General features: G+C 37.6%; 1 protein-coding gene across 1 annotated transcript in view; it reads left to right on the top strand.

Annotated features, from left to right (window-relative positions):
* NEO1 (neogenin 1) overlaps positions 1-22,544 on the top strand; it is a 201,815-nt gene that overhangs the window by 37,968 nt on the left and 141,303 nt on the right. Inside the window, exon 9 of the mRNA XM_040642636.1 lies at positions 13,776-13,912. Coding sequence (XP_040498570.1) covers positions 13,776-13,912 — 137 coding nt within the window. The remainder of the gene's footprint in view (positions 1-13,775; positions 13,913-22,544) is intronic.

Raw genomic sequence — 22,544 nt, 5'->3', positions numbered from 1 at the left:
GATCATCTAGGCAAAATCAACAAGGAAACAATGGCTTTGAATGACACACTGGACCAGATGGACTTAACAGATATGGTAAGAACATTTCATCCTAAAGCAGCAGAATACACATTCTTATCAAGTGCACATGGGACATTCTCCAGAATAGATCAGTACAAGGTCACAGATCAGACCTCAACAAGTACAAAATGATTGAGATCATACCATGCATATTTTCTCACCATAATGCTATGAAACTTGAAGTCAACCACAAGAAAATATTTGGAAAGACCACAAATACATGGAGGTTAAAGAACATCCTACTAAAAAATGAATGGATCAATCAGGAAATTAAAGAAGAGATAAAAAAAATACATGGAAACAAATGATTATGAAAACACAATGGTCCAGAACTTTTGGGATACAGCAAAAACAGTCATAACAGGGAAGTAAGTAGCAATACAGGCCTATGTCAAGAAGCAAGAAAAATCTCATTATACGCAACCTAACCTCACACCTAAAGGAGCTAGAAAAAGAAGAATCAATGAAGCCTAAAGCCAGCAGAAGAAGGGAAATAATAAAGACTGGAGCAAAAGTAAATGATACAGAAACACACAACAGCAGAACAGATGAATGAACTCAGGAACTGGTTCTTTGAAAGAATTAATAAAAGTGACAAACCCCTAGCCAGACTTATCAAAAGAAAAGAGAAAAGACCCAAGTAAATAAAATTACAAATGAAAGTGGAGAGATCACAACCAACACCACAGAAGTACGAACAATTATAGGAGAATATTATGAAAAATTATATGCCAACAGATTGGGCAATCTGGAGGAAATGGTAAATTCCTAGAAACATATAAACTACCAAAACTGAAACAGGAAGAAATAGAAAACTTAAACAGATTGATAACCAGCAAAGAAATTGAATCAGTAATAAAAAATATCTCAAAAACAAAAGTCCAGGGCCAGATGGCTTCCCAGGGGGATTCTACCAAACATTTAAGAAGAATTAATACCTGTTCTTCTCAAACTGTTCCAAAAAATAGAAGTGGAAGGAAAACTTCCAAACTCATTCTATAAGGCCAGCATCACCTTGATTCCCAAACCAAAGACCTCACTAAAAAAGAGAATTATAGGCCAGTATCCCTAATGAACATGGATGCAAAAATTCTCAAAGAGAAGACTCCAACAAAAAATTGCTAGAATTGGGGCACCTGGGTGGCACAGCGGTTAAGCGTCTGCCTTCAGCTCAGGGCGTGATCCCGGCGTTATGGGATCGAGCCCCACATCAGGCTCCTCTGCTATGAGCCTGCTTCTTCCTCTCCCACTCCCCCTGCTTGTGTTCCCTCTCTCGCTGGCTGTCTCTATCTCTGTCGAATAAATAAATAAAATCTTAAAAAAAAATTGCTAGAACTGATACATGAATGCAGTAAAGTCACAGGATACAAAATCAACATACAGAAATCTATTGCATTTCTATACACACTATAATGAAGTTGCAGAAAGCAATCAGTGAATTGATCCCACTTATAAATAATTGCACCGAAACCCATAAGATACGTGGGAATAAACCTAACCAAAGAGATAAAAGATCTATACTCTGAAAACTATAGAACACTTACAAAAGAAATTGAAGAGGACACAAAGAAGCGGAAAAACATTGCATGCCCATGGATTGGAAGAACAAATATTATTGAAATGTCCATACTGCCCAAAGAAATCTACACATTTAATGTAGTCCCTATCAAAATACCAACAGCATTTTTCACAGAGCTAGAACAATCAATCCTAAAATTTGTATGGAACCATAAAAGACCCCAAAAAGCCAAAACAACCCTAAAAAAGAAAAGCAAATCTGGAGGCATCATAATTCTGAGTATCAAGCTATATTACAAAGCTGTAGTCATCAAGATATTATGGTACTGGCACAAAAACAGACACATAGATCAACGGAACAGAATAGAAAACCCAGAAATGAACCCACAACTACATGGTCAACTAATCTCGACAATGCAGGAAAGAATATCCAGTGGGAAAAAGACCGTCTCTTCAACTAATGGTGTTGGGAAAACTGGACAGCAACATGCAAAAGAATGAAACTGGACCACTTTCTTATACCATACACAAAAATAAATTCAAAATGGATGAAAGACCTAAATGTGAGATAGGAAACCATCAAAATCCTAAAGGAGAACACAGGCAACAACCTCTTTGACCTTGACGGTAGCAACTTCTTACTGGATATGTCTCCAGAGGAAAGGGAAGCAAAGGCAAAAATGAACTGTTGGGACTTCATCAGCATTAAGTGGGGCCCATGGTGTGTTGAGCACTGGGTGTTATACATAATTGATAAATTATTGAACACTACATCTGAAACTAATGATGTACTGTATGTTGGCTAATTGAATTTAAATAAAAAAAATTTTTTTGAAAGATGAAAAGCTTCCTCACGGTGGAGGAAACAATCAACAAAACTAGAAGGCAAGCTTCAGAATGGGAGAAGATATTTGCAAATGACATATCTGATAAAGGGTTAGTATTTAAAATCTATAAAGAACTCATCAAACTCAACACCCAAAAAACAATCCAGTTAAGAAATGGGCAGAAGACATGAGTAGACATTCTTCCAAAGAAGGCATCGAGATGGCCAACAGACACATGAAAAGATGCTCAACATCACCCATCATCAGGAAATACAAATCAAAACCACAATGAGATATCACCTCACAACTATCAAAATGGCAAAATTAACAACACAGGAAACAACAGGTGTTGGCGAGGATGTGGAGAAATGGGAATGAACCCTCTTAAGCTGTTTGTGGGAATGCAAACTGGTGCAGGAAAACAATTTGGAGGTTCCTCAAAAAGTTAAAAATAGGACTACTCTATGATCCAGCAATTGCATTACGAGGTATTTACCCAAAGGATACAAAAATACTGATTCTAAGGGGCACGTGCACCCTGATGTTTATAGCAGCACTATCAACCATAGCGAAATTATGGGAAGAACCCAAATGTCCATCAACTGAGGAATAAAGAAGATGTGGTGTATATCTATCTATCTATCTATATATATATGTATATATACAGTGGAGTATCACTCAGGCATAAAAAAGAATGAAATCTTGCCATTTGCAATGATATGGTTGAAGCTAGAGAGTATCATACTAAGTGAAAAAAGTCGGAGAGAGGAAAATACTGTATGATTTCATTCATATGTCTAATTAAAGAACAAAACAGATGAACATGGGGGGAAGAAAAAGAGAGAGGGAAGCAAACCATAAAACAGTGTCTTAACTATAGAGAACAAATGGAGGGTTGCTGGAGGGAAGGTGGGTGGGGGATGGGCAAGATGGGTGATGGGGGTTAAGGAGGACACTTGTTGTGATGAGCACCAGGTGTTGTATGTAAGTGATGAATCACTAAATTCTACTCCTGAAACTACTATTACACTATATGGAATTGAAAGAAAAATTTGAAACAAAATAAATAAATGAATAAATTTTTTGTGACCATTAAAATAAATAAATAAAACATTACCATGACTTTTGTAACTGTCTTAAGATTGTCTTAAGAATTATGTAATCTTTCCATCAAATTTGTTCAGATCCAAACCAGACATAGCTATTGAAGGAGGGGTAGTGGAGATGTATCCCATTCATTGCGTAGTTTCATTTTAAAGAGAGAGAATCCAGAAAATACAAATGCTAAAGTGCAGAGCAACTGACTGCACAATGTAATTTAGTAACCATGTGATGTTTTGTTTTGGCACAATGATAGATCAGAACCCAGCTGCAAAGGAAAGGTTATAGTTATAAAAATGCTTAATGTATTATAATTGACAATAGTAGAAAAATTAGATTATTTAAAAAACAAGTGAAGGAGTAACATTTCTGGGAAGATGGAATAAATGTGTTTTTCCCTATTCTTCCCACTACTAAAAACCCCAGACATTGTATGTAAAACAAACTTAAGACTCTGGGGGCGCCTGGCTGGCTCAGTTGGTTAAGCATCCGACTCTTGATCTCAGCTCAGGTCTTGATCTCAGGGTCGTGAGTTCAAGCCCTGCATTGGCCTCCATGCTAGACATGGAGCCTACTTTTAAATAAATAAGTAAAGAAAGAAAGAATGAAAGGAAGGGAAGGAGGGGAAAGATGGGAAGGAAGGAAGGAAGGAAAAAAGGACTCTGAAAAGTGGAGAGAGGAAGACTGACTGACTAGAGACGTTGGGACCCAGGGAACAACATGATGGTGAGTTCCTTGGCTTTTGTTTTTGCCTCATATATCCCAACTTGAGCTGAAAACTGGCAACCTGAAAATGCCAACAGGCACATTCAAAAAAGGTCATAACAAACGTGCTCTCTCTGGCCACAGGAAAGGGAAAGCATATAAGACAAAAAGTGTAAGACTATAATCACTCCTACTTTAACCAAACACTACGGAAGAAACTGTGGCCCCACCTTTATCCATGTGAGCAAAAGCCAAGTGGGAAGGCTAGACTGCCATCCTCACCAGGTTGTAATGAGATCCTGCAACCTGTATGGTATCAAAGGCTAAATAGGGAGCCAAAACTTCATCTCAGCCAGGCAGTATCAAGGCAGTATCAAAGCTCTCTCTTTTGCTCGTTAGTAGAAACCACATGGACAGCATGGACTTTTATCCCATCTGGCAGTGAGGCATTTCTTCTCTTCCCTATGGGAGTGCTATTAAAAGAGGCCTTGTAGAGAGAACTTTCATCATCATGTAGTATTGAGGCCCCCCTCTATGGTGTCAGTGGACACCATGTGGGGAATAGTAATGAGGTATTCCTGCTGCACCAGCCAGAGGGCAGTTGAATCAGTGAAGGTCTAGTGAGGAATCAGAACTCTCAACCCTGTTAAAGAATAACGAGGAATCCCCATCTCACCTTGGGTGTTGAAATGAAGACTGAGTAGGGAACTGGACTTCTACCTCCATCTGACAGTAATGAAGTGGTACCTACCTCCCCCTTCCTCTAGAGCAGTGTCAGAAGAAACCAGCTAAAATGAAAGGTTTAGTGAGATCCAGTCTCATAACATACCCCAAATGTGAGATTTTAATTTAAAATCACTCATCATACCAAGAGACAGGAAGATCTCAAATGAGAAAAATCAATAGATGCCAACACTGAGATGGCAGGTTTTAGAATTATGTAATATATTTTAGGGGTGCCTGGGTGGCACAGCGGTTAAGCGTCTGCCTTCGGCTCAGGGCGTGATTCCGGCGTTCTGGGATCGAGCCCCACATCAGGCTCCTCTGCTATGAGCCTGCTTCTTCCTCTCCCACTCCCCCTGCTTGTGTTCCCTCTCTCGCTGGCTGTCTCTATCTGTGTTAAATAAATAAATAAATAAAATCTTTTTAAAAAAAGAGAATTATGTAATATATTTTAAAGCAGTCACCATAAAAATGCTTCAACAATTACAAACACACTTGAAACAAATGAAGAAAATAGAATATCTCAGCAAAAACATAGGGAAGTCTCCTCAAATAGATTTAAAGAACCAAGTAGAAAATTTTGAACTTAGACAATAAAAAAAAAAAAATCAGTAGATAAGCTTAGCAGTAGATCGGATTGGACAGAGGAAAGAATCAGTGAACTAGAAAAAAAGAAGACACAATGGTCAGTATTAGGACTGAAACAGGAGACGCTACTACAGACCCTGCAGGCATCAAAAGGATAATAAGGGCACACTATAAGCAATTATACACATGTAAATACACGTGGAAATTTGATAGCTTATACAAAATAAACCACTTGTTCCAAAACACAACCTACCACATCTAACCCAGTATAAAGTAGATAATTTGAATAGGTCTCTGTTAAGGAGATTGATTCTGTAATTTTAAAACTCCCAAAAAAGAAGTCTCCAGGCCCAGATGGTTTCACTGGAGAGTTCTCATGTTTAAAGAAGAATTAACACCAGTTCTACATATTCTCTCCAGAAAATAGAAGAGAAGGAATTCTGATACCAAAATCAGACAAAGGTAGTGTAAAAAAGAAAACTACAGGCCCAACAGGCCCATATCCTTCATGAATACAAACATAAAAATTCTTAACAAAAGGGTGCTTGGGTGGCTCAGTTGGTTAAGCGTTTGCCTTCATCTCAGGTCATGATCCCAGGGTCTTGGGATTGAGCCCCATGTCTGGCTCCCTGCTCAGCAGAGAGCCTGCTTCTCCTTCTCCCTCTGCTGCTCCCCCCTGCTTGTGCTCTCTCTCTCTCTCTCTCTGTCAAATAAATAAATAAAATCTTTAAAAAAAATTCTTAACAAAATACTAGCAGATAGAATTTAGGGGTGTGTGTGTATTCACGTGTGTGTGTGTGTATAATACATATGTATGTATATTTATATACCATAACCAAGTAGGTTTTATTCCAGGGATGACTGACTCAGTATTCCAAAATTAATATAATCGACCTTATTAACAAACTGAAGTAAAACCTACATGATCAAATTGATAGAGAAAAAGCATTTGACGCAATTCAACACCCTTTCATTACTTTAAAAGACCTTGAGAAAAATAACTTAAGAACATATACAGAAAACTTACAAGCTACCATTGTATTTAATGGTGAAAGACAATACTTTCCTCTTAAGATCATTAATTAGATGAGGAAATTCACTGTCAGTGCTAGAAGTTCTAGCCAGTTCCGTAAGGCAAGAAAAAAAAAAAACCACACAGATCTAAAAGGAAGAAATAGTCTCTATGTGCAAATGATATGTTTGGCTACAGAGAAAATCCCAAGGAATCCACAAAAAAGCCTCTTAGAACTAAGAAATAAGTACAGCAAGATCACATGATATAAGATAAACATAAAATTCAATTGTATTTCCTCAACATCACTCATCATTAGGAAATTGCAAATCAAAACTGCAGTGAGTCAGAATGGCTTAAATCAAAAATGCAAGAAACAGCAAGTGTTGGTATGGATATGGAGAAATAGGAACCATAGTGCAGTGTTGGTGGGAATGCAAACTGGTGCAACCACTGTGAAAAACAGTACGGAGATACCTCAGAAAATTAAAAATAGAACTATCCTGTGATCCAGTAATCACACTACTGGGTATTTAACCAGAGAATAGGAAAACACTAATTCAAAAGGATTCATGCGCCCCTATGTTTATAGCAGCATTATTTAAAATACCCAAGATATGGAAGCAGCCCAAGTGTCCCTCAATAGATGAATGGATAAAGAAGATATGGTTACACATATACAATGGAATATTATTCAGTTATAGAAAGAATGAAATCTTGCCATTTGCAGTGACATCAATGGACTTAGTATAATGCTAAGGGAAATAAGTCAGAGAAAGACAGATACTGTATGATCTCACTCATATGTGGAATTTAAAAAACAAAACAAATGAGCAAAGGTAAAAGACAAACCAAGAAACAAACTCTTAACTATAGAGAACAAGCTGATGGGTTAGCAGAGGGGAGGAGAGTGGGGGAAGGGTGAAATAGGTGATGGGGATTAAAGAGCACACTTGTCATGATGGGGAAAAAAAAAAAGAATCTAGGTTATAAAACAGAAATTAGGCACCAGGAAATAAGACTGGGTAAATTCAGACTAAGGCAGGAGAGGAAAAAGCCAAGCCAGGGTAAGCCAAGTATGTTTTGAGAAGATCAATTCAAAGTCATTGAAGACAAGAGATAACCTATTACCACTTAGTTTCTCTTCCCTAAGACTGCTCTAACGCCAAGTCTCATTGAAGAAGAATTAAGACAATTTTAGTCCTTGAGAATAAGGAGGAGGAATGGAGAACATTCCTGGCCACTGGGAACAGACCGGATGGCCATCCTTCAGAACTGGAGGAAAACTGCCCAAGGAGATCTTGGCTCTTTATAATGAACAAATGCTCAGAGACAACTTTATGCAAAGGACTTTGCATTTTTGGAATTCTTGTTTATGTAGCAATTCTAAGCATGTAAGTGTGTATCTTTCCAATTAAAAATATTTTTGTAGGAAAAAATACAGATGAATGGACCATGAAGAAAAAATCATTTGTATTTCTGTATACTAGCAGTGAGCACGTAAACACCGAAGTTACGGATACAATAGCATTTACAATCACTCACAAAAAATTGAAATACATGGACGGCACTGGAGGAGATAATGCTAGTGAAATAAGTCAAGCAGAGAAAGACAATTATCGTATGATATCTCTCATCTATGGAACATAAGAACTAGCAAGATCGGTAGGAGAAGAAAGGGATAAAGAAAGGGGGGTAATCAGAAGGGGGAATGAAGCATGAGAGACTATGGACTCTGAGAAACAAACCGAGGGCTTCAGAGGGGAGGGGGGTGGGGGAATGGGATAGGCTGGTGATGGGTAGTAAGGAGGGCACGTATTGCATGGTGCACTGGGTGTTATACGCAACTAATGAAGCATCGAGCTTTACATCGGAAACCAGGGATGTACTGTATGGTGACTAACATAATAAAAAAACATTTTAAAAAAATGAAAAAAAAATAAGTTAAAAATCTAACAACTTGTTAGATTTGTATACTAAAAAGTACAAATGCTAATGAAAGATATCAAAGATCTAAATAAATAGACCTACTATGTCTTTGGTTTGGAAGACTCAGTAGTAAAGATGTCAATTCTCCAAATTGATACACAGGTTAACTCAATTCCTGTCAATGTCCCAGCAAGATCTTTTGTAGATATAGACAAGATTATTCCAAAATTTAGATGGAAAAGGAAAGGAACTGGAATAGTTAACAGTTTTTTTAAAAAGTGAGAAGAATCCGTCTACCTGATTTCAGGACTTCATATACAGCTACAGTGATCAAGACTGTATGGCGTTGATGGGGGGATAGTCGCTTATATCATTGGAACAGAATAGAGAATGCAGATTTAGACCAAAAAAAAATTCCCAACTAGTTTTTGATAAAGATGTGAGAGCAGATCAGTGGAGGAAAGACAGCATTTTTAACAAGTGCTGCTGGAGCAGTTGGGCACCCAATCATAGACAAAAAATTGAACCTCAACCTGTCTCACACCTCATATAAAAAATTAACCCTTGGACTTAAATGTCAAATGCAAAATGAAATTTGAGAAAAGAAATACAGGAGAATACCGGGACCCAGGGCTAGGCAAAGAGTTATTAGATTTGACACCAAAAGCACAATCGATAAAAGGAAAAGTTGAAAATTGGATTTCATCAAAATTAAAAACTTTTGCTCTGTGAAAGACCCTGTTAAGATGAAAACATAACTACAGAGCAGAAGAAAATATTTGCAAACCACATCTTCAACAAAGGACTAGTATCTAAAATGTGTAATTATCTTTCAAAACTCAGCAGTACAAAAGCACGTAATCCAATTAGAAATAGGCAAAAGAGATGAATAAATGTTTTACTGGAAAAGATAGGGAGATGGCAAATAAGCACAAGAAAAGTTGTTTAACATAATTAGCCATGAGGGAAATGGAAATTAAAATCAAAGTAAGATGTTGCTACGTACCCATCAGAATAGCTACGCTTTGTAAAAATTGACAGCATCAAATGCTGTGGAGGATGCGGAGAAAAAGGATCACTCTGACAGTGCTGGCAGGAGTGTGGAAATGGTACAACCACTCTACAAAACTGGCAGTTTCTTTAAAAGCTTAACATGTTGCAACTACCCTATGACCTAACATTAACACTTTTGGGCATTTATCCTGTAGAAATGAACTTCATGTTCACACACGAGTCTGCGTATCTGTAGTGACAGCAGCTTTACTCATAATAGCCCCAAACTAGAAACAGCCCAAATGTCCTTGATTGAGCAAATAGTTAAACTAAGGTATATCCATACTGTGGAATTCCTGCTAAGCAATAAAAGGAAGGAACTATTGATAAATACAACAACCTGGATGAATCTTTGGAGAATTATGCTGAGGGAAAAAAGCCAATCCCCAGAGATCATATACTATATGATTTTATTTATATAATATTCTTGAAATGACAGGATTACTGAAATGGAGAACAGACTAGTGGTTGCCAGGGGTTAATGAGGAGGTGGGAGTAGGAGGAAAGAGGTGTAGCTGTAAAAGGGCCAGATGAGGGATCCTTGTGGTGATGGAAATGTCAGTATTCTGGGTGTGATGCTGTACTCTACACGGGTACCATTGGGAGAACCTGGGTAAAGGGTACGTGCGATCTCTGTGTGTTATTTCTTTTTTTTTGTTTTAATAATTTTTTATTATGTTAGTCACCATACAGTACATCCTTAGTTTTTGATGTAGTGTTCCAGGATTCATTGTCTGCGTACAACACCCAGTGCACCATGCAGTATGTGCCCTCCTTAATACCCATCATCTCTGTGCTATTTCTTAAAACTGCAGTTACCTCATAATAAAAAGCTCAATGAAAAAAAAAACCAGGAGAATAAAAACCCTTCTTTTCCTGTTGTTTTAAAGGAAGAGATGTCCTTTCGACTCTAGGTCTTATTACTTTCCATTTTCTCCAGCACTTTAAAATCTTTTCAAAATTTTTCCTGTCCATTAGCTCCTTCTCTTTTGCCTGTAAAAAGGCTTACCTCTCTCTCACTCAAATAACAACACACAAGAAACTAAATTAAACAAGCAAATTTCCTTTTGTTTTTCCCTTCACACATACTACTTTGACCTTAAGAATCTTCCTTGACATGTGTTTCTTCTTCAGCTTCTCTACCTAATGCATCTACCGGATCTGTCATGGAAACGCCCAACTATCTGTGAAAACCACCTTATTCCAAGCTACCATCAACTGTCACCTCAGTTACCACAGGACTCTCGTGTTCTTCCCATACTTACTCTGGCTTCGTTCCAGATACATCGTCACAGTCCTGCCAGAGTGATCTTTTCTTTCCTCCTCCTTCTTCTTTTTTTTTTTTTTTAATTTCAGTTAGCGAACATATAATACATCATTAGCTTTTGATGTGTTCAACGATTCATTAGTTGCGTATAATACCCAGTGCTCATCACAGTCTTTTCAAAGCTCAGATCTCATGACATCATTGTCCACTCCCTACCCACTTTTACAAAAGTTTAGTGGATTTTCGTTGTTTTTAGGTTGAGGACTCAAACTATTAAAAAGACCTTCAACACCTTGTGTGCTCTGGCTCCATCCTCATCTTTCTCTCTCTCTTTTCTCTCTTAAACTTAGCCACACTGGTTGTTTTCAGATCCTGAAGCACACTGTGGTCCTTTCTGCCACTGTTCTCTTGAATATGCTAGTCTTTCTTTCTGAAATCTTTTTCTCCTCCTCATCATTGGTTAGCGCCTTCTCATTCTTCAGATCTCTGTTCAAGGGTTACTTTGGTCAGAAAAATTTCATCTCTAATTTCCTGGTAGGCTCTTCTGGAATAGTGTTTTGTGGAATTGCCATCTTTTGTGTGTGTTTCCCACTGAGCTGCATGGGAGCACTGGTTGTGTTTTTGCTCCCTGCCGCGTCCCCAGCGGCTACCTGCCGCGTAGAGGCACACCAATGAATGTTAGCTGAGTGGATAAATCCCTCTCCTTACCTTCTTCATCCATTGTTTTTAAGAGTTGTCAATACTTTCTGCGTTCTTTGTAGCTCTGTTGTTATTGCCAGAATTCATCTTTTTCTCTTAAATTCTGGACCATTACAATAATTTCACAATCAAACTTTCTGCTTCTGGTCTTTTCCCCATTCCTCTTGTCCTTCACCAAATCATGTGATTTATCTCCTTCAAGGCCTTTCCCTTGGCAAAACAAACAAACAAACAAACAAACAGTCTCCTTAGCACATCAAAGTCTCCTCGACTGACCCCTGACTGCCCAGGGACACACTCACATACTTCCTTTGTCCAGCAACACTCAACCTAACTTGGGTCCAATGACCATGCTTACTTTTCACATATTGTTCCTTTTGCTTATATCTTTGAATTTTGGAGTTCTAAAGACTTGATTGCCATCTTACTATAAGCTATCACATCATCATGTGAACAAGTTGAATGAATTCTGCCAAGCTAACAGCCTTTCTTCCTCCCAGGCTTCTTTTAAGGGAGTAAAACCAGTTCCATTAAGAAAGATTGACTTCTGTACTGGCACTCAGCTATGGCAAATATGAGGCAAAGCAAGTATCAGGAGTACTTTTTAGTCTAACTATTAAGTAGAAATTACTATATCTCAGTTCAAACGTACGATACCAACGAGTATTTCAAATGATGTTCCCCTCAGCTGGGTATCATATGTATATATTGCTGATTTTCCACTCATGAGCGTTGTTTTCCATTTCTGAAGATTAGTAGTAATTTTATCTAAGGGTGAATTAGAGGATTTTAAATTTTGTAAATTTTTCTTGTTTTATGAGGGACGGAAACCCTGTCTTAACTCTCTGTTTCATCCTAGTAGCTCTTGCTGCATTCCATGGTATGTTTATTGCTTCTCTGTCTCATCCCGTTAAATTGGGATTTGAGGTCTAATAGAGATGATGCAAATTAGAAGGCCACTTGATGAAGTTGAGTCATGATCTTGCAGGGTATTTCATAGAGAAGCCACCAAACCGGATTCTGGTTTTCCTCTTTCTTTGTCCAGAAACTTAATCTTGTTTATCAGATTCAGGAAGCTTAATTACTCAGGTTCACAGTGTACTGAAATTTAAGCCAGAATAGCTCTTTACTTACGATGAGAATTATAAGTGTGACACAGTTTGAATAGTCATTTCCTCTCTTTTTTCCCCATTAGGAATTCTATATGAAAAGCCATATTTTTTGTTGAGCATGGATACATATAGGAAATGTGACACTATTAAGATTTGAGAGAAAAATTTGCCTGTGAAAGCCAGTTTAGACATAGAACCTCAAAATAAAAAAAAAAAAAATTCTAACTCCACAAACTCCAAATCAACTAAACTTGTTCACTTTATAAAAACTTGATGAGAATATTGATTTGTGATTTTTTTCCTTAATATTATAGGATCACTTTACTTTTCTTTAAATATTCTCTTTAAAAGATTTAAATCACTATATTGATTTGGGTTATAGTGGTCAGTGTCCTTGTCGATAATGGCGTGATAGCGGGTTCTTACCTGGTAACCACACCCAGGTTGCTGTTCTCTGGCAACTGTGTTCTCTCCCTTCCCCGTCCCTTTTCCTCCCTTTCCTAGCCAAGCCACCACAGGAAACTTTCAGTAGGCATCGTGGCCCCACAACTTTCTGTTGATGATCTGACGTTTTACCTTCTCCAGTAGTCCTCTCCGTGTGGCGTAGCTATCGTAGAGTGACTCTCAGATTGATTCCAGACTTCGAAATTAAATCATGTGCAGAACAACTGGGCAGAGTTGGGAGGCAGGAATGGATTGTGGGGAGTGGAATTGGTTACAAAAGTAGTATACCTTTGAGAATAATTAGACGTGTTTAGAGATAGGGGCGCCTGGGTGGCTCAGTCGGTTCAGCATCTGACTCTTGATTTTGGCTCAGGTCATGATCTCAGGGTCGTGAGATCGAGCCCCGCTTTGGGCTCTGCCCTGCGTGTGGAACCTGCTTAAGAGTCTCTCTCTCCCTCTCCTCTGCCTCTCCCCACCCCAAACTTGCGCAGTCTTTCTCTCTCAGAAAAAAATAAGTGTTAGGGAGAATTCATTGTAACATTTTGATTCATATTTGTGATATTTATGCATGTGAAAGATGAGCAGAGTAAATTGGACTAAATTCTGCTAATTTTGTTAGTCTCTCTGTAGCCATATAAATAATAATGCTTTTTAAGTGTTTTTTTTCTGTTTTATATGGAGAATTTCTCAGGTATTATTTTCCTAGTTCTGAAATGTGTCAATATTTTTTTATGCAGCTCTGAGAAGTTGGTGTTGCTGGCAGGTGGTAGTCTGGAGATCAGTGATGTTACTGAGGAGGATGCGGGGACTTATTTTTGTATAGCTGAGAGTGGAAATGAGACAATCGAAGCTCAAGCAGAGCTTACAGTACAAGGTAGGTAAATATTCCCTGTATAAATAAGTTCTGTGTACTTCATGGGTTTGCTAATTGTTTAACGTTAAAGCAGAAGAGACAATACACCATAATAGCTAAAAGCCTGAGCTTTATAGCAGATTGCTTAGGTTCAGTTCTAGGTTTCATATTTCCTAGCTGTATAACTATAGGAAATGTACTTGACCTCTCTGACCCTCATTTACCTCATCTGTAAAATGGAGATAACAAGAGTACTTACCTCCTGGAGGTTGTTTTAAGGATGAAAAGAGTTAATATTAATAAGCTCCTGGAATATGTGACTGGAATAAGATAAGAGCCCAGTAACTATTGATATTATCTGTAGTAGTATTACGGGAGGCTGTGTTCTGGGGCATCTGGAAGGTTCAGTTCACTTTTCTTGTCTCACAGAGACTTTTTATACTCTGACCTAGAACCTTTTATCTCCTAAGCATTGATGTTCCCTCCTTTCAGAATAGATCAGCCAGGATGGAATACACGTGTCTCTCAATGTCTCTGATAATTTGATGATTTATTTCTTTCTGTTCAACTAATGTTGGTCATCACAGCATTTTCCCTTACAGGCTCTCTGATTTATAAGTCAGAGAAAATGAACAGGGCATAATCTCTCCTTTATCTCCATGTCCCTTGCCCTTCCTCCATGTTGAAATGTACCCTCAGAGGAATATTTGCTATCTCTCCCATAATTTGTATACGCCCTCATTTTATCTGTTTCAACTAAAAAATTTTAAGACCTTTTCTGTTACTTTCAGGAAAATCCAACATTGCTTGGATATGTAGAGGTATATTTTGGCTCATGATATTCATTATTACCTTGTCTCAAATTGTACTATATTTGATAGAATACTTCCTGATCTGTGGTTTAGGGTTATTTCATATTTTTATGAAGGTTTGTTTCTCTTGGCTTACTGGTGGGTTTCAGAGTAGGAAGTATGATAGCCACATTTATACTTCCAGTAGTCACCAGAGGACTCAAATTTATTTTGTTTTATATATAATATATATATTTTAAGCTTGTTTATTTTTGGTAAGCTCTACACCCAACATGGAGCTTGAACTCATGACCCCGAGATAAGAATTGCATGCTCCACTGACTGAGCCAGTCAGGTGCCCCTCAAATTTGTTTTTGATAAGAATTGGGGAATAAGTCTATTCTATGCTTGGGGTTCTTCTATGCTGTCAAAAGCACAGAATGTTATGTTCTCTTGCTATGTGTGGATGGATTCATAATCTCTGAAAATCAAAAGAGCAAGCCTTAGACTATAACTGTTACGGTTAATTACATAACTATTGCCTCACCTGCACTCTACCATTATTCTTGGCTAGGTGGAAGGTTCACTACTACCAGTTGTAGAATGACCAATTTTTATTTCTATTTTATTTATCTATTTATCCAGTTTATTTCTTTACCTCTGTGTGGGTGGGATCGTACAAGTAAAATATTAGTGAACTCCGTCTTATTTGGTCCCTGTGCCTCCCTTACTAGATGTTTTCTATGTTTTTACCATTAGTCAGATTCTTGGCCTAACACTCTCTTCCATTTCTACCTGTGCCTCAGCTTCCTCCACTATAAAGTACCTTGTTATTAACCTCAAATGTGAGGCATAGTGTCTGCCATACATGTCAGTTGCATTTGTCCATGTGGTGGTTGTTTTCTGCTTTTTAACTTTTATTTATTATATGGAATTGTGAATTAAAACTCTTCTATTAACTTATTAACTACATTTTTTTTAGTTGTAAGATAATACATACATCTTACAGTTTGTACCTAGTTCCATCTTATCTGTGCCTAGAGAAAGTGCTCTTTAAATGAGTACATTCTAGAAAATTGAGGAAAGAATAAGAGTAAGGAAACCTAGATATTAAAAATTACCACAGATCTTCTCTAATTAAACAGCATGGTATTGGCCCAAGAGTAGGCAACCAAAAGGAGTCAAATCCAGCTGTTACAAGTAATTATGGAACGTAAAAGTATTATCAAAGTGGCAGTTCAGTTCAGAGGGAAAAAACTTTTATTTACTAAAGGGTATTGGTACAATAAATTTTCAAGTAGGAAAAACTGAAGTTGGTCAAAGTATGAAAAAGTGAAGAATATATGGGTTTAATGTTTGTATTATCTGTGCTGGAAAAGACAGTCTCAGAAAGAATAGGAAAGAGCATGTCAAGCAAAAACCATCAAATGTTGACAACATACACATTTTTTTTAAAGTTATATAGAAGAGCCCCTATAAATAATGGCTAAATGCAAATGGTAGACTAGAAGAAAATAGTTGTAACACATAACTGAGAAGGGGTGAGAATCCTGAAAATACAGAGAGTTTCTAGAAACTGATGATAAAAAAAGAAATAAGGAAAATTGATAAAGAATATGAATAGGCAGTTCACAAGGAAGGGTTTATTAGCTGTTTGCGTTCCTTTATCGGCAGATAATCAACCGTACTAGTAGTGAGAAAAATACAAATTGAAAAGATATCATTTTTCCCAAACATTATATTGGCAAAAATTGAAAACATTTTGACCTCCAGAGCATGTGGTGGGAAGTTGAGAACTGAAAATTATTATTGATAACATCTCAGCAGTACAGAGTAGATCAAAAACATTACCTCCTTGCATAAGAACTAGGAAGATCGGTAGGAGAAGAAAGGGATAAAGAAAGGGGGGGTAATCAGACGGGGGAGTGAACCACGAGAGACTATGGACTCTGGGAAACAAACTGAGGGCTTCAGAGGGGAGGGGGGTGGGGGAATGGGATAGGCTGGTGATGGGTAGTAAGGAGGGCACGTATTGCATGGTGTTATACGCAACTAATGAATCATCGAACTTTACATAAAAAAAATAAATAAAAATGAAAAATGAAAAAAAACATTACCTCCTTGATACTGGATATTGTATTCCTCAATGAATTTATTTATTTGTGAGAGTGAGAGAGAGAGCATGAGAGGGGGGAGGGTCAGAGGGAGAAGCAGACCCCCCACTGAGCAGGGAGCCTGATGCAGGGCTCAGTCCCTGACTCCGGGATCATGACCTGAGCTGAAGGCAGATGCTTAACTGACTGAACCACCCAGCGCCCCTTGTTTCACATTTCTGAACTGGATTATGAGTGGTTGAAATTGAACAAAAGTTCTACACCATTGATAAAGAAAATAGTTTCTAGGCTGGTTTGCATTTTCTGTCAAACTAGTCCCAGCTGTTGACTCCTTCACCCAAGATGAACTCTGCACAAACTAGAGGAATGAGAGGGAAGTGTGGGGAGATGAAGGCTCTCATGAATCTGTATGTGTTTATGGGTAGGTGGAATATGTGTGGGGGTGGTGGCTGTAGCCTGGGACTAAGGACTGCATGAGGAAGCAGTGAGAAAATAGATTGGAAGGCTATTAAGTTCTGTTGTTATTTCTCTCTGGTGTTGCCTTGATACTGTCTTTCCCTCCCTGTTCTTTCCCCACAGAAATGAGCAGCAGTGGTCCAGGCCTCCATGGTTATTCAAAAGATGTGCTAGGTCTCTTATGGCATATAAATGGGTGTGTCCTGACTAATTACCTGTGGGGGATAACTACCTTTTTTCTCCCCTGCCAAACTCCCATTGGTGTGTTTCAAATCTAGGAAGACTCTGCCCAGTGTTGTTTCTCCCTGAGTTCAAATGAGAGGAAATGTCTGTGGAATGCCCAGCAAATTGGAGTAAACAGCAGTATTTCTAAGGTCGTTGGGGCTCTTTGCTCTGGGGCTTACTCTCCTCTCTTCTTAATTTCACCAGGTTGGCTACAGTTAGGTCCGGTAACCATATATATTACTAGAGAGTGACTGGTTCCCCAGAAAAACATTAGTTTATAGCCAAACTAGTCACCTGAATAGTACAATTACTCTCAAAGAAAGAGAACTAAGTGAATAACATATACCATCTGATGGAGAATTTTTGGAAAAGATTGACCAAGAATTAAAAAGATAAACTTGACAAGTATATTTCAGAAGATTAGAAAAATATAGCAATACTATGCAAAAACAAGAAAACATAACTGTAGAACCAAGTAGAAATATTAGGTATGAAAAATGTAAAAATAAAGAATACAGTAGACTGGATGATGGTTGAAGGTGTACAGCTGATAAACTCATGAGTTGGAAGATGATGCCGAAAAACTCTGAGAATGCAACATTAAATGATAAAGAGAACACATAGAATAAAAGCCAAGAAGCATGAAAGTTAGATGTAGAAGAGTTTCTATCCAGGTAAATAGAAATCCTAGAAGAGAGAACAAAAAGGGAGGAGAAAATATTTGAAGAAATAATTAAGATCAGTTTTTCAGAATTAAAGACTAACAGAAGACCTAGTCTGAAAGGGCTTAAAGTCTTCTGTGTGTGAGTGGGAAGGAAAACCCACCCTTGGACCCATATAGCAACAGATAATATCAAAGACAAAGACAGATTCTAAAAGCTTCCTGTGACAAAGAGCAGATCACTTACAAAGGAACAGGAATTATATTGCACCTAGTGTTGATTTTGAGAAATCTGATTTTAAGAGGAAAATGGAGTAATGTTTTTAAAGTGTTAAAGGAAAAGAACATTGAATCTACATGGAATTTATATTCATCCAAGATGTGAGTTAAAATAATTCTCATCATATAAGGCCTCAGAAGGTTTGCTGTACAAAGATACACACTGAAAATAGTGTGTTTTGGAATACACACTTAAGAAGAGATACTTTCAGGAAATGCTCCAAGAGATATGAGAGTTTTAAGATACAGCCCTCAAATTCTTTGGCAGTCCTCCTAATGAGTAGTGGGGTTTATATCCCTTGCCCTTGAATCTGAGTGGGCTTGGAGCTATTTGCATAATGGCAGAAGTTGTGTCATATGACTTCTGAGGCTTATAAAAGGCCATGCAGATTCCTCCTGGCTCTTTTGGAATTACCACTCTCCAGTCACTTCTTGGGATCTCCTTCTCAGAACCCAGCTGCCATGCTGTGCAAAGCCCAAGCCACAAGCCATTTGTAGGTGCCCTGGTAGACAGCTCCACTGAGCCCACCTTGCAGGGCATCTAACCAAGGGACCAGACATGTGAATGAAGAAGTCTCCAGTTGAGTTGGGCCCCCAGCTTTCTAAGTCACCCCACACGTTCAAGTTTTTATAGACATTGGGGAGCACAGATAAGCCATCCCTGCTGGGCTGTCCTAATTCCTGACCCAAGGATCCGTGAGCATAAGAAAATGGTGGTGATTTTATGCCACTAAGTTTTGGGCTGGTTTGCTATGCAGCAGTAGTAACTTGGGAAAGTGCAAAAAGTTTTTAAAAGGCTAGAATTAAAGTAAAAATATATTAATGATAACCCAGAACTAAAACTTTGACCATACCAAGTATGGGGATAGAATAATATGCACCATTTGATGAAGAATTACTGGAAAAAAATAACCAAGATTTAAAAATACTCATGATAAATATATTTCAAGATATTAGTAAGCATTAGCAATATAATTGTATTTATAGGATACTGCACAAAGCAAATGAATAAACTGTTTTTTTAATAGTGCCTGTGAAACAGTTACTAAGATATACCACATACTGACCATAGAATATTTCTTAGCAGATTTTAGAGAATTGAAATTCTGTAGATTTGACTACTGCAAAATTAAGTTTGGAACTAGTTACGAAAAAGTAACTTAAAAAACTGGTAACTTGAAGATTTCATGTTTAGGCATTAAGTGAATCACTTTGAAATAATCCATGAGTCAGAAAAGAAATGATGATGAAAATTAGGAAATAGTTTGAACTAATAGAGATATGACCTATCAGAACTTATGGGTTGCTTAGAAAAGATTTATAGCCTTAAGTACAGGTATTAGAAGAGAAGAAAGTCTGAAAAATCAGTGACTTAAGTATCTATCTCAAAAAGCTAAAAAAAAAGAAAAAGAATAGCAAACTTACCCCAAAGAAAATAGAAGAAAAAAAGTAATGACAAGGGAAAATTAATAAAATTAGAAAAACCATTCAAAATAGAGAGTTTCAGCAAAGCCAAAAGTTAGTTCCTTGTAAAGCATAACAGCATTGATAAACACCTGACAAGACTTCAGTGCAAGCAAGTCTTGACAAAAGTCTTTATTTAGACGAAGAGTGTGCAAACTACAGCTTATAGACCAGATCTGCTTGACTGCTTGTCTTTATATAGCCTGTAAGCTAAAAATAGTTTATACAGTTTTAAATGGTTAAAACAGGAGAATAATAGTGATTGTATGAAAATTTTATGAAATTCAGTTTTATTGTCCATAAATAAAGTTTTATTGGCACACAGTCACATTCATTTATGTATTGACTGTGGCCGCTTCTGTGGAGTTGAGTAGTTGTGACAAAGACCACATGACCCACAAATTCTAAAGTATTTACTCCGGTCTTTTTCAGAAAAAGTTCCAACTCTTGGTGTACACTCTGTAAAGAACTCTTACAGATCAACAAGGTAAACAAAGACAGATAAACCAGTAAAAAGTCATCAAAGACTTGAGCTCCTACCCCACAGATCTCCAGGTGGCTACTGAAGAAGTAGTTATCATCATCATTAGTTTTCTGAGATGTGTAAATAAAAGCCACAGGGAGATACTACTGTATTCCACCAGAGTGGCTAAAATTAAAGAGACTCATAATAGCAGATGTTGGTTAGGACGAGGAACACTCCGATGTCCTGTTGTTAGGACTCTACATAGTGATATAATCACTTCAGAATATTGTTCGGCGAAATCTACTGAAACTGCATACAAACATACCTTATGATACAATGGTGGTATTCCTAGGAGTTTATGCACCAGAAATGTGTAAACATATGCATCAAAAAACACACAGCAATGTTCTCACCGGCTTTATTCACAGTGAATCAAAACTGGAAACAGTTAAAACATCTATCAGCAATAGAATGGGTAAGTGGTGTTCTAATCCTACAGTGGCATGTTATCAACAGTGAAAGTGACAGACGGTTGCTACATTCAACAACATGGGTACAACAGACACCACTGAAGGAAGGAAGCCTGTCACAAAAGAATACATGCTGTATGATTCCATTTTTATAAAGTTCAAAAATAGGCAGAACTAATCTATGGTTTGAGAAATCAGGCTAGTGATTACTTTTGGACAGAGGCCGGGTAGTGACTGAATGTGGAACAACAGGACCTCCGGTGTGTTCTGTTTCTTAATCTGGATGGTAGTTAAAATAATTGAGCCTGTACTGTTCATGTGTGTCACATGAGGTCTTTTCTTTTTTATTCTTTACAGATAAGTTATTATGTACAAAAAAAAATTTGGAAAATTTTATTTTGAACTTTGTCCCATAACTGAAAGTATTTTCTTTTTCAAATGAGGAAAGCAGTTTATGAGAAATAGTTGGAGATTATATACAGATACATAGCACACATATATAAAGTGTTTATATAGTTATTTCTATATATATGGTCATACCTGTCTGACTTCTGTTATTTTTTAAAAAGTTATAGCCACAGGAAATGCCATAGTGAGTGTTAATGCAGAAAAAGGTTATAAGTTCATTCTTCATCTGTTAAATATTTCAAATTTATTGTTTTTGTTGTTAACTCCTGGGATTTCTACACATGCTGTGACGTGAGTTAGCCCATCGTGTACTTCCTGTCATCTTAGATTGCCGATAACACCCATTGGTCATGAGTTGTTTTTTTTAAAAAAAAAAGAGGAATTTTTCCCTTCTCTTACAACAGTCATAACAGTCTGTGATACACACTCCCTCCCCCACTCCACTACCTCCCCCACACACAAAAAAGAAGAAAATTTTCCATTTGTTTCTTGTGGGATAAGTTGATAAATTCTGAATTGGCCACCTCCTTGTCTTTGTCAATACTGATAACAAATCTGTCACTGATTCTATGATCTTTCTCTGAAGTCAGAGCCTGATGTCATTCTACATTTACCCTTCTACTCTGATCTCTATTTACATTAAGACATTGATCTCGCCTTTTCTGCCAGTCTTCTGCTTGATTTCACTTCCTTTTAGTTCATGATGCATTACAGTAGTCTGCTGTCATTTGATAGAACCCTCAGTTCTTGATAGACGTAGGGAGAGATCTCTGTATGACCTTCTGCAAGTGCCCAAGCATCTCATCAGAGGGATGCTGGCTGGCAGGGACAGGAAGAGACGAGGCCTCCATAGGCTCTGTAGTTGCCCTTCCTGCTGGGGAAGAATCAGACTTCCTCTCTGGGTGCTGGGAAATCTGCTCTAAACATTTGTAAAACTGGGACTTTTACCACCAGTTACAAGGTTACTGTAAGGAGTAACTGAAAAAAGTAGCATTTGCTTAGTAAAGTTCCTGGGACCATGTAATTCTGTTCTGGTTATTGTTATGGCTATTTGTGTGTATGTTGGGGGGGTAAAATATACATAAGATTTACCATCCTAAGAAAAAGAAAAGAATTCTCATTTCCCTTGGCTTAGGATAAAATAAACTCCTTATAGTGTATGTATAAAATATAACCAGACCCTTCATATAAAGGCAACTTTTTCATTGTTAACTGAGAAGCAGGGTAATTAAGAGCAGTCTTTGGACCCAGCGTGCTTGGGTCTCATTTCTTTCCCTTACTTAGCTATGTGAACATGGGCAAGTTATGTAACTTACCTT

Source organism: Ursus maritimus, unplaced genomic scaffold (genome assembly GCF_017311325.1).
Source record: "Ursus maritimus isolate PB19 unplaced genomic scaffold, ASM1731132v1 scaffold_27, whole genome shotgun sequence".
NCBI classification, from domain to species: Eukaryota; Metazoa; Chordata; class Mammalia; order Carnivora; family Ursidae; genus Ursus; species Ursus maritimus.
Note: the sequence above shows the minus strand (reverse complement) of the source record. Positions and strands in the feature narration are given on the sequence as shown.